This window comes from Callorhinus ursinus, unplaced genomic scaffold (genome assembly GCF_003265705.2).
Source record: "Callorhinus ursinus isolate GAN/ISIS: 27379988/994484 unplaced genomic scaffold, GSC_fseal_2.0 scaffold44, whole genome shotgun sequence".
NCBI classification, from domain to species: Eukaryota; Metazoa; Chordata; class Mammalia; order Carnivora; family Otariidae; genus Callorhinus; species Callorhinus ursinus.
This window is the reverse complement of record NW_027397106.1, coordinates 2,551,164-2,563,785: the sequence shown is the minus strand read 5'-3', so window position 1 is coordinate 2,563,785 and position 12,622 is coordinate 2,551,164. Positions and strand designations below refer to the sequence as shown.

Below are 12,622 nucleotides of genomic sequence, written 5' to 3'. Positions count from 1 at the left end.
CACTGACTGTTCCACATGACCAATTACTATTCCACACCATACTTTGCTTTCTTCTCAATACCAAACTCCTCCTTCCCAAACTCCTTACTCACTGCCCTTTCCAAGAAAGACTTCTCAGACGAATAAAAGTTTCTCGGATGAATACTCCAGTCTCTCCATTTCTCCATGATATCTGCACACTCTGGGAAAGAGTGTGTTGTATTTAACTATTAAACGCTTAAAGATGAATGGTGCCTGACCAAGGTCCCCATCTTGCCCATCATTTTCATGTGTCCCAACTCCCCCATACGCCACATGGCTCCAAGGTCTTCTTTCCCTCCCACAAAGCACCCACGCAGGACAGAGAATGCCATGAACAACGCAGATTGAGACTCAGAGAGAATTTCAAAATGCAGTTTATTGCAGCAATACAAGGAAGGGGGCAGTTTAAGACCTCTCCACAAAAGACAATCAACTTGCTCACACCTTATATACAAAATCAAAGCAGCACAGAGCTTGCTCCAAGAAAGAGGATATTAAGGAGTGTCCAGAGCACGTGCTCCATGCACAGCAAAGAAGCTGTGGTTCTAACCAGCCTTCATCTGGCTGACTTAAGGAGGTGCTTTGAAATGTAATGTGTGTAGTGGTCATTGCTGAACAGTTTCTTGGGTAAAGCACAAAGCAGGGTCATAGCCAGAGGGACTGAGAGTGCCACTGATCTAAAAGCTTCTTTAGGAAGCAGAGAAGATAGGAAAGAGCTGGGAAACTGGGGTGAACTGGTGTAACTAATGAAAGCTCTTTTCTCCAGCGAGGCTGGGGCAACTGACCTTGGTCTTGCCAGGCATATTTGGTAGTGATGGTGAGGGACAGCTAACAGGATGGAGGACACCTCTTTATCTGACTGCTCTGGAATAGCTGGTGGAAACAAACTTCACGCTGGAACTGCCACTAGAGGTTTTGTTACCCCCAGAGCTGGATCCCCGGCCTCCGGAGCTCCCTCCGGAACCCCAGTTGCCCCCTCCAGAGCCGCCTCTGTGGCCCCCACTGCTGCTACCGGAGCCGTAGCCGCCGCCACCTCCAGAGCCGTAGCCGCCGCCACCTCCAGAGCCGTAGCCGCCTCCAGAGCCGTAGCTGCCGCCACCTCCAGAGCCGTAGCCGCCACTGCCCCCGCCTCCGGAGCCGTAACTGCCGCCTCCGGAACCATAGCCGCCGCCGCTGCCGCCGCCTCCGGAACCGAAACCCCCGCCTCCTCGGCCACCACCTCCACTGATGGTGGTGTGGCTGGTGTTCACAGCTGCAAGGGGACACTCAGTTATCGTCAGCCCACCTCCCTTTCCAGCCCAGCCAAACCTGCACGTGCCCCCCCCCCCGAGAAAGCGGCTTGTACTTACACACGCTCACGTTCGGGGTACACTCTCCAGACATCCTGTAGGAGGAAGAAAAGCAAATCCCTCATGACTCTCCAGCTGCCGAGGCAGAGATTCTCCTCATTTGGGGCTCCTCCTACCCACTTGATCTGAAACCCGATCCAGTCCCCTCGGCCTCCCAAACTTCTTCTCAGTGCAAACACAGCGAGAAATCTCCATGGAAGATAGACAAGAGTCTTGAAGCGAGTGCCATTGACCTTTAGGCCAGCTGACATCTGAGCCAGCCCAGATGGAGGATAAATTATTCCTTCTCAAAGCACTTCATAGAGATGCGATAGCCCTCCAAACAAAGTTCGGGACCCAAAATGAGACCAAGTCTTTCCTCCTGTGCCCTGCACCTCTCCTCTCCCCCTACCCAGGACAAGCTGCAGCCCCTTGGCTGCATGCTGGATAGCAGTCAGCCTACAAGGGAAGAAGCACCATAAGAAATGGCCAAACTGCCCAGGGTTCTGTCCTCACCTGCTTTCCTCTCCTTCCAGAAGGGTTCTGTAGGTGGCGATCTCCATGTCCAAGGCCAGTTTGGTGTTCATCAGCTCCTGGTAGTCACGCAGCAGGCGGGCCATGTCCTCCTTGGCCTTCTGCAGGGCCTCCTCTAGCTCAGCCAGCTTGCCCTGGGCATCTTTGAGGGCATTGTCACCACGCTGCTCGGCATCACTGATGGACTGTTGCAGCGTGGAGATCTAAGAGAGGAGAAGCTCATATGTTACACATTGTCCTATCGCCTAATCCCACCCTTGCCTTCTTATCTCAGATTCCTCTGTCCACCTCAGTGAGGCTGCTACCCTGGGTCCAACAGAATCACAACAGTTTTAAGTCAACTCATGGCTCTGGATAACACATCACTGCCTCTGGATAGCTCGTCACTGCGTTACTTCCTTAAAAGCCCTTAAAGGGAAGGCAACAGCCTCTCCTGGCCCTGACTTGAAGCTTCTCTACCCCTTACACACCTGACATTCTTCCAAACTCCTACCCTGAAACCTCCTGGCCGCCTTTCCTCTCATTCACCATGTCTTTGCATCATGAGCTAGATCACTCATGACCATCACATCCATTTCTCTGCCAGGTCATTTTCACAAGCTTCCCTAAAGAGAACCCAGCACAAAAGCTCAATTGTGGAAACCAGAATGATCACCAAAGGCTTGGAGTGGATTGCAAGATTCAACACTAGGAAAGTGTCCTCCAGTTACCTGAGCCTCCCTCCCCAATGCCATATAGCTATAGCTGAGCAGTAGAAGGAGGGAACAAGTACCTGCTTCTTGACACTATCAATTTCAGATCGCAGTCTCTGGGCCACCCGATTCAGCTCTGAAATCTCCATCTTTGTACTTTTCAGACTGTCCCCATGCTTGCCAGCGGTTATCTGGAGCTCTTCATACTAAAGATGGTGGATAAAGTCAATTAGATGTGGCAGAGCATACCGTGGCTCACACATACAAATATAAGAGAAAACACAGGACAGCAAGACAAGACATTTCAGGAAAACTGGCTAGACATTTGGCTCATTCACCTTGGTCTGGTACAGCGCCTCAGCCTCAGCCTTGCTCTTCTGGGCGATCTCCTCATACTGAGCTTTGACCTCAGCGATGATGCTGTCCAGGTCCAGGCTGCGGTTGTTGTCCATGGACAGGATGACATTGGTTTCGCTGATTTGAGTCTGCATCTGGGACAGCTCCTGCAAGACATAATAGTTCAGTGACTCTTACAGTGTTAAAATAAAACACAACTTAGACAGAGGGAGGAGTCAGGAGATGGAAGATATATCTTTGTTCTTCTGGATAGTGATGGGTGCAGGCTCAGAGGCTCTTCATTTGGGTAAACATGGTCGGAAGCAGAGGACTTACTGCCTGGTAGAGCACTGTGAGGAAATCAATTTCCTGCTGCAAGTTGTCAACTTTGGCCTGAAGGTCCACCTTAGTCATATAAGCAGCATCCACATCCTAGAGGAACAATGGACATCGTGAAGTCATGTTCTTCCCAGGGCAAGTCCTTCTCACTAGGTGTAAGGGGCCTCTCCAAGTAGAACAAGCATTTGGAGTCTTCTCCACACCTTCCTACTCCAGGCGGATCACAATCCCTAGACTGCCCCACCCCTTAGAATCACAATCACAGGACAGCTCGCCTGAGTCGCTGAGAACTTGCCTCCCTACCTCCTCCATGAAGGCCTGAGAGAGCTGGAGAAGCAAATAGCCTGGATAAGCCCAGGTCCATGATAATGTCGGGGGCAAACTCTATTCGGCTATTCATCAGGCCCCCACCAGGTTCTCCACATCATGACTTCCTTCTGCTTAGTAATTGGAGGCCCTCTTGCATTCTTTATTTCAGATGTGAGGTCCATTCTACAGATTTGCTCACCTTCTTGATGGTAACAAATTCATTTTCTGCATTTGTCCGCTTGTTGATCTCGTCCTCATACCTACAAGGAAATCAGAGGGATTTCGATATTTGGAGAAGGTGAGACCTGAAGTTCAGCTTCCCCCACTGAGATTGGTATTAGCTGTCATTGCCTCCTGTTATTAGCCTAGGACAGCTTGGCCACCCCTTCCTCCTGAGCAACAAAACTACTAAGCTGTTTCCAGCTTCTAAGAAGAGGAAGAATTCTGAAAATGCCAAATTAGTTGGCTTCTAACCTAAGAAAAGATATCACTACATATTGTCTTAGCTTAAGACTCATAACCTTAGCTTGCCACTTTCAGGAAATATTTTAGAACACAAGTCAGGGATTGCCTGGCCAGTCTTCCTTACTTGTGCCGGTAATCTTCCACCAGGTCTTGCATGTTCTTCAATTCCGAATCCATCCTAGACTGGTCATTCTTCAGTTGGTCCACTCTCCTTCTAAGATTGTTGATGTAGGACTCAAAGTAGGGTTCTAAGCTGTGGGTCCGAGTGGAGGTGTCTACCTGCTGCAGCAGCTCCCATTTTGTTTGCAGCACCTGGTTCTGCTGCTCCAAGAACCGCACCTGAGAACACAAGCCGCCATTACTGACTGATGCAGAAATGGAGTCCACTGGCCACTGAGTGCCATAAGCTACCCCACAGTGAGACCCGTGCCTCATTTGGAAAAGAATTTGTTCTTTCAAGTCCTGTTTTCCTGGCCATGGCAGAGAAATAGGAAGAAGAAGATCAAGTTAGCATCATTTTTTTATAACAAAATCTAACTCACTGTGAATTCACAGAAGCTTTAATTTCCTGAGAAGGGTAATTATTATACTGTTGCAGCTAGAACTTTCAAAGGAAGTAACTAGACAAATACCAAACAGCAAAGCCCTATATAAAATTACTGCAATTACACTTGAAGTGGTTACATGATACTTAAGAGATTTGCCTTTCAACCTTTTTTTTAGGTAGATTGCCATAAACATTGGTATGCATTCTGTAAGCATTCACATATTCAGAGGTATGTTGGGGAGATCCAAAATAGAATTTGAAATCTGTTGTGGATAACTTTGAGTTGACATTATTGATGATTAAGCAAAAAATAAGAAACGGTTTACATGTTTTTCCAGAGCAGATACTCAGAGTATAAGTATAAAAAAGAAACTTGTACCAAGGTAACATTTTCAGAGGGCAGAGCTCCTCTCCTGAAAGCAAAAGATGTTTGGTGCTGACTTACTACATCCTTTCCGCTACAATATCACAGTGCACTCTATTCACCCTCAACTCCTTTTTTATGGTTAGGAAGACCTTTCCAGAACTCTCATTTGCACCCCACAAAGCTGAGTTAGCCCTCGTTCTATTGCCTTCATTCACCATATGTAAGTCCCAATTCAGCTCAAGAGCTGAATGAAAAGATACTTTAAGGTGATGTCACATTGACCCACACTTATGTAGCCCACGACCTCTTTGTTCAAGAGAGAGTTTAGTCATTAGAATCATTCACAAGAATACTTCTAACATATCTCCTAGAAGACAATTCCACAAAATATCCAAACAGAAACTTGAGGCTGAAACCCAAGCAATCTCAAATGGACCAAGAGCAGCCCTCCACGTGTGGCCTGAGCAGATAAACTCACCTTGTCAATGAAGGAGGCAAATTGGTTGTTCAGTGACTTGATTTGCTCCCTTTCTCGAGTCTTTACTTTTTGGATCTCAGGGTCAATCTCCACATTAAGGGGTTGCAGAAGGCTCTGGTTGATGGTGACTTCCTGTATGCCACCAGGGGGGCAGACAGGCCCAAAACTGCCTCCACCAAAACCGCCTCCACCAAAACCGCCTCCACCAAAACCGCCTCCACCAAAACCACCTCCACCAAAACCACCTCCTCCAAAACCACCTCCACCAAAACCACCTCCACTGCCAAAGCCTCCATAGCCGCCACCACCAAAACCACCACCCCCAAAGCCACCACCACCAAAACCACCACGTCCACCTCCTCTGGCCACGCTTATGGAGATACTCTTACTGCCACCAAGGTTGACAAGGCTTCGACTTCCAAAACCACCGCCACCGCCACCACCTCCACATCTTCCCCCTGAAAATCTCCCACCACCTCCCCCGCTGTGGCGCACAGAGCTGCTAGTGGTCCTGCGTTGGAAGCCGACCACTCCGGCAGAGCCAGAGCTGAAGCCCCCTCCGCTCCGGAACCCAGACCTAGAACTAAAGTTTCGATTCATGCTGCCTTGGAGAGAGTTGGAGCAAAGTCGGGAAAGGAAAGGAGCTCACACTCCTCTACCCCAAGCACAGAGACTGTCCCTTATATACAGGGAGTGCATTTGGGCTTGGTCCTCGAGTCAGCGGGACGCAGAGCCTGTCAAGGGTTTGGTTTGCCTGCAGCCATACAAGATTTTTACGAGCCTCAACAATACGATAAACACTACACACCTAACTCCCAGGATAGCTCTCAAAATTGCTGTGTGTGCAAGATCGATCGTGTGGTAATCGTTTTATCAGACAAAATCTCTCTTCAAGTGCTTGTGGCTTTGGGAAAATAGGACCCTGCATTTGCCACCTGGTGCTTCTTGGTAAGATTTCATAACCTCCTGTCACAGAGATATGTATGTCCCCATTCTTGCCTTGCCCTTGTAAGCTGCTAAGCGCACTGTCCCCTCAGGCCTGGCAGGGGCAACTCCTCATGCTCGAATCGGAGGAGGAACTCTCCGGCCCATTTCTGAGATTGCTCTCTAGAGCCCAGAGCTCACCAAGTCGTATCCCCTGACCTCGAATAAGACTTTAATAAGTGAAAAATTAAAAGAACTTATTTTTATTACATGTGCATTAATATTATAGGAAGAGACACTGGCAGAGAATATGATGGATGGGCAGGTGCTCTGGAAGGGTCTGAGGAAAAGACATGTTCTTTTCTAAGTTTGCTGGTTGTTCCTTTTCCTCAGAGACAGGCTGGGGCAGGAGATGGAGATGCCAGCAAAAGGAAAGTGGTGCAAATGGAGGGCATGCCAATGCCGGTGGGAAAAGCCAAGAGAGCTGGGAGGTACCGGGTAGAACCTAGTCCATACATTCTGTAAAGCAAAGGGATGGAAGTGAGGCTTCACAGGGGCTTGGAGCCTGACACCAGATGACATGGAGAGACGACTGTAGATTTGGGGGGAGGACAATGATGCGAGTCTGGAAAGCCTGATCTGAGAAGTGAAAACTGTTTCCGGACAATAGTAACGGCAATAGTAACAGGTATGATAAATAGCTAAGATGTATGAAAAACTGGCGCAGTACTAGGCACTGTTCTACAGCTTTTATGTGTATTCCCCTATTTCATTTTCACAGCTCTGAGACAGATGCTATCGTGCTATCCGTTTTTAAAACAGGGAAACTGAGGCACCAAAGCTCCAATTTACAAAGGTGGTAAGGGGCATAGCGGGGAGTTGAACTGAAGATGCTGAGTGACAGTGTGCGGGATCCTAACCAGTGTGTTGTACGACACCACGGCAATGACTTTGGGGTGTGCTGGCCGTTGCGTGTAAAGCCAGGCGACACAGGCAGCTTCCTGCCACAGATAGCTCCAAGGCAGGAGGCCCATCCTATGCCTTCGAATCCTTGGCCCCAGGCACACGCAAGCGCTTGCAAAGTGCCTCAACTCATTCACAGAAGGGGGGATTGCAGGCGCAGAGTTCAGTGGGGAGATTTCACTTCTATCCAGGTGCAAGAGTGTCCAAACTGCATAGCAACTGGCCAGGAAGTCGCAGGGGCCCTCCTGGAGGAGCACCCCTTGATCAGTCTTAATGGACAGAAGCGGGGTTGAGATCTGGAATGACCTGAGCCCTCCATAGACTTCCGTTCTGAGACTCCTTCGAAGCCCAGCCTGCTCCCCACACTTGCACATGAACACAGAATTAATTGAAAGACTCGGTGAGAAGCCAGTGCGAAGTTCAGTGGGCTCTGCGCAGCTCTGAGTGGTAAATCACAGGCCTGTGTGGGAGGTCCCCACTGTGGGATACAAGACACAGGGGAGAAGACCCTCCGGCTGGGAGCCCTGTGCTCCTAAAGCAGCACAGCTGGATGTCAGCCCTTCCCAGCCCCACCTCACCGCTGAGCCTTGTCCCTTCCCTTCTCCCACAGGTTTTGCACACACCCTCCTCCAGAAAGTGCCCCTCATCTCTCCACTGGTCCCCCTCTCGCCCCTCATCTTTGTGATGCTGTTGTCTGGGACTCGGTTCTAACACTAACATCTGTGGGCTGCTAAACCCGTCACCTATCTGGGGAATGAGTAATTCAGATCTTGTTCCTAACTAGGAATAATGGGACCTGGGACGGTCTTGGCATGGTAATGACTGTTGCCTAATCACCTCCTGACGGGCAATCAAAATTCTTCTAGTTCAGCACACTCCCTTGTGAGACATGTCGCTCTGCACATTGATTCCTTCTAGCAGTTTGGAGGGGTGTGCCCCTGTGTGTGCATGTGTGTGTGTGTGTGTGTGTGTGTACATGTGTGTGTTTATCCTCTCACCTCTGCCAGCCAGCAACAGATCTCTCGGGGACTCGTGCTTCCATCCCCAAACTGAGAAACTGACAGTAAAAGCCAAGAGGTGGACAGTCAGACAATTGATAGACAATTTACAGAGCTGCAAAACTTAACTGTAGGGGCTACGGTGAGGAGGGAGAGTCAGAGGGAAAAGAAGAAACGAGAAGGTATAAAAATCACCATCAGCTGACATTTTGTGCACTTCACCTGACCGAGCGCATACACCAATACTATGCCCACGGGAACCACGAGAACGAAGCTGTCAGACTGTTTGGACCCATTTTACAAAGTGGAAAACCAAGGCGTAGGGAGATGAGGGGACTTGCTTAGACACTCCAGCCCAGAAAACACACATCTGGGACTAGAACCCGAGTTTCCTGGTTTCAGTTCAAGTGTTCTTCCTTCTAAACCTGAGAAGAGGCTCAAGGACAGGCAAGTGGAACAGGTTCCTGTACATGAGTGTCAGACGATGACAGAATATTCCCATCTACAGGGACTCAAAGACCACACCATCTAACCCGCCGATCAAACACGTGAGAAGGCAAACCCAACGAAGTCAAAACATGTGTCCAAGTCATGAGATCCATTCCTGGGGATCATCCAGTTTCTCAATCAAACTCCCATTCTGTTCCCACGGCTCACTTTTGCGGGAACCCAGCGGGTCTGGAAGCTGCGACGCCACCAGCCATCCCAGCTCATCCTTGCCTGCCATGTCCCCAGGACCACGGTCAGTGTGCAGTGATAGTAAAAGGCAAATGTGGGAGAAAGGTGTGGGCCATGCACCCTTCCTCCTGGCTTCCTTGCGGGCCCTGCATTTATAAAATACAGAGAGCATGAAAGAGGAGAGAGGCAGCCACATCCACAGGCACCGACTATGAGCTAGGAGCCGCGTCTCATCTAAACATTACCCAAGGTCCTCACCATGGTCACTAGGATTAGCCCCATTTTAAAGAAGAGACAACTTAGGTCCAGGGAGGTTAAAAGACATGCCCCCAGCTGGGAACTGACAAGTCAAGCCTGTCAAACTTCGAGAACATGCCTGCCTCTATCCCAAAGGGCTCCTCGTGTCATGGGCCTGCCCCTAGGGCCTACAGGTTTCCTGCCACCCACTCGCTGAGCCTCACATCTTGACCTTCCCACTCCCATGCTTTACCCAAACCATTCAACCCTCTCCCTCTTCCTCTGTTCCTCTCCATCTGACAAACCCACTCACACTCTTCTCTCCCTGATGGGTCTTCCAGCCTGTCAGTGACCCACTTCAAACTTCTACTCATAGGCAAGCTCTGGGACCACCCACGATCTCCATTCCCGAGCACTTGGGCCTGAATCTGGATTTGTCCCTCAGGCCTTGAGAGCAAATGCCTACATCTCCCTGCTCCGCCAGGCAGTGGACAAGGCCCACTCTTCCAGGGAGTTTTCCTTGATTAAAGCCACTCGGCTGCTCCATTGGTTTCTTTTTCTAAGCTCAGTTGCTGCCAGATTCAAGTACATATTCACATGTGTGTGTATGTGTGTTTGCTAGTCCCTCAATTGCTCTGGAAGACTTTTGAAAGCAAAACTAAGTCCTCTGTGTCTTTGGATGCCCTCCTCGAATGCCAATTGCTCCAGCTTCCCACACAGTCCCCTGCACCTGAAGGGTACCCCCATTCGTGCTGGATATCAGAGTGCCAGAGCACTTCCAATCCTGAGGACCCACACACATACCCCAGAACCGATCACTGGGACGAAGCAGCCACAGGCAGACTGTGGGTGTGGGCAGGAGCAGGGGTGGTGATGTTTTGATAGCTTTTTGCAGGATGGGACTGAGTTGAAGAGAGACATGCAATGACAAGCCATCCAGCCCTGCAGGACTCCACCAGGGACAGGAGAAGGAAATTTCAGGGGAGTGGGGAAAGCTGAAGCCTGGGGGGCATAAAGGAGAGTCACAGACAATGGGGAGGCGGGGTGAGATGTGGAAAGCCGGCAGCCAGCAGAGGAGGGGCCAAGGCTTTTTATGCAGAAGGAAGAGGTCCCCAACTAGGGAAGCCTGCTCAGGACAGATAGAAGGGAAGGAGGTCCCCAGTGGCTTGCTAGCAGTGCTGGAGCAGAATAGAGGCCAGGAAGGAGGAAGCCAAAGAGGAACATGTAGGAGAGGGGAAGTGGATGTTGTCTGAGCTATGGAGTCAGCCAGAGACCCACTCTTGACCCACTGCAAATTTCTAGCTGTGTGACTCTGGGTAGGTCACTTGCCCTCTCTGAGCCTGAGTTTCCTCATCTCAAAGAGGGGACTACATCTACCTTAGAGGGAAACCAAAGTGTAGTAGATGCTAGACAGAGGAAGAGGGAAGGATTCTCTCTTACTATTGCATTTGGAAGGATCCAGAAAATGATATAACAATCAGGAAAAACTTTGGAACAAGACCCTGTTTCACTGGAAACTAAAAAGACCTGGAAAGGCAGCTTAAGTTTTTGCGATAAGGTCATCTTGTGGGTGAAAGCCTTGGGGGAGGAAGGGAGCATAAGTCTATAACAAGGAGGGTAAGGCCCATCACACACAGGAGGTAATGTTGAGTGCAACTGCAGCCCAAGGGGGCTAAGCTAGCTAGGAATTACTGTCACTGTGGAATACCTGTTCTGCAGGGTGGGGACAAATTCCCATGCTGAGCATGCTGGGACAGGTGTGGAAGCTGGAACACACCCTCAGAGCCCCCAGAAGCCCTTCCAGACGGGCACTGGGACATTCAGAACCAGTCCTCCCAACATCCCAAGTTCCCAGCTCAGTCTTCAACAGAGTGTTGATCAACCTGAAGACACACGGTTTCCTGGACTGATCAGAAAGCTGATAAAACCAGGGCAGCAGGTCCAACCAAATCATGGGAGTTACACCAAGCTTGAAGAGGGCCTCTCGGAGCACATGGCTCATGATTGGAAGATGCATCCTGGGCCAAAGGTCCAGTAATGGAGGGTGAAGCAACACTCTTCACAGGCTGCTTGATATCGAGGACTTTCCCAGCCCAGAAACGTACACCTTGTCCAAGGTCAGACAGAGTTAGAATTTTATTGAGCCAATGGTTGCTCCTCCTGTCACCATGTTCCTAGATAACAATCTATGTAAATGAGAAGCTGGTGGAATTAAATTTAGATTCCCAGAGCACGCTGCCTTGCCCCAGCCTCACAGCTGGAGGAGCTGCGGGCAAACTCCCTGGGAGTGGCCTCCTGCCCTCCTCTGTGCTCCCTCCTGCCTGCTCCTCTGTTGTTTGGTGGATGGGCCTGCCTGCCTGCCCCTCTGTTGCTTGGTAGATGGGCCTGCTTGACTCTCCCTCGGAGTATCAGCGCCATGGGAATAGCACTGAACACAAGCAGGGATGGAATGCTTCCTAGCCCCTGGAAGGACCACAGGTGTTCCCCCAGCCCTCCCCCAGGGCCCGTGAGAACCGTATGAGATACCACATGTGGAAGCATTTTGTGCATGGTTAGAGGGCTATGGGATGGCTCCTTGCTGTCACCGGGGTGAGCTACAGTGAGAGGCATTTGCTCCTGATGGGATCTCATTGTCTCTAACAAGAGTATTGTTTATACCAGGAAGCCTCCTCCCAGCATCTTTTAGTGCTAACAACGCCCTGGCTCAGGCCCGGAACAGGACATCAAGGCCTTTCCTTGGAGTCCGAGATCCTCCTTGGCTAACTCCTCTCTCCTTGCCCTACCTTTCTCATGCCCCTGCCCCGTGGAATCTCTGTTCCAATATTCTAGGATTCAGGCACGTGATTCCCTCCATCTGTCCCCTGGTTCTCCATAATTGAAAAGGTCAAGGCTTCTGAAGAGAAAAAGCAGAGTCATGTTTTTTGGGGCAATCCCAATTACTGCCCAGAAGGAGAAGGATGGGCAAGATGACCTCTGGTCCACCTTGCCCTGTGTTTTTATCCAGAGCCAGCTTGGATTTCCTAAGCACATCATATGCGCATGCATGATCCCAGGGAGAATCCCATCCACACCCTGGACTAGGTCTGTGGTGTCAGAAAACTTGGGTTCATTTCACAATTCTTGGTCCTTGGGCCCTTGGCCTCTCCATGACTGGATCATTCCTTGGCATCTGACCTTAATTTTCCCCAATATAAAATAGAGAGTGAAACTCCTTTTTTCTCAGGCTCCATCACATGAACTCTTAGGCCAGCAAAGGGATGAAAGGCTGCCATACACATATTCCCACATATCATTCAGTCCCTCCCTCAACGTCCTGCCAGATAGTTAGCCAACCTCTGCTTGAAATGTGCCAACTCCTCATGCCTCTTGTGTCTCAAGATCAATAAAAATTGCTTCTTACCCTGAG

The 12,622-nt window shown here is 50.0% G+C and overlaps 1 protein-coding gene and 1 long non-coding RNA gene across 2 annotated transcripts; one reads left to right on the top strand and one right to left on the bottom strand.

Annotated features, from left to right (window-relative positions):
* Positions 1-397: 397 nt before the first annotated feature.
* KRT1 (keratin 1) lies at positions 398-6,016 on the bottom strand. The gene is made up of 9 exons (XM_073881843.1): positions 5,417-6,016; positions 4,149-4,363; positions 3,759-3,819; positions 3,248-3,343; positions 2,914-3,078; positions 2,656-2,781; positions 1,866-2,086; positions 1,371-1,405; positions 398-1,273 (listed from the first exon to the last, which is right to left on the bottom strand). Exons 1-9 carry the CDS (start codon positions 6,014-6,016, stop codon positions 873-875), a joined length of 1,920 nt encoding a protein of 639 aa, XP_073737944.1. The 3' UTR covers positions 398-872.
* On the top strand, positions 3,562-4,299 carry LOC141370738 (uncharacterized). Its single transcript, XR_012375046.1, has 3 exons — positions 3,562-3,608; positions 3,729-3,857; positions 4,172-4,299. It is a non-coding gene; the product is annotated as an uncharacterized lncRNA (long non-coding RNA).
* Positions 6,017-12,622: the final 6,606 nt, after the last annotated feature.

Bases quoted from the DNA above. Each gene is read 5' to 3' on its own strand.
- KRT1 (XM_073881843.1), bottom strand. From the start codon at position 6,016: ATGAATCGAAACTTTAGTTCTAGGTCTGGGTTCCGGAGCGGAGGGGGC. The intron at 4,364-5,416 runs GTGAGTTTATCT...TTGTGTTCTCAG, and splicing joins TTGCCTCCTTCATTGACAAG to GTGCGGTTCTTGGAGCAGCA. The intron at 3,344-3,758 runs GTGAGCAAATCT...TTGTTCCTCTAG, and splicing joins AATTTGTTACCATCAAGAAG to GATGTGGATGCTGCTTATAT.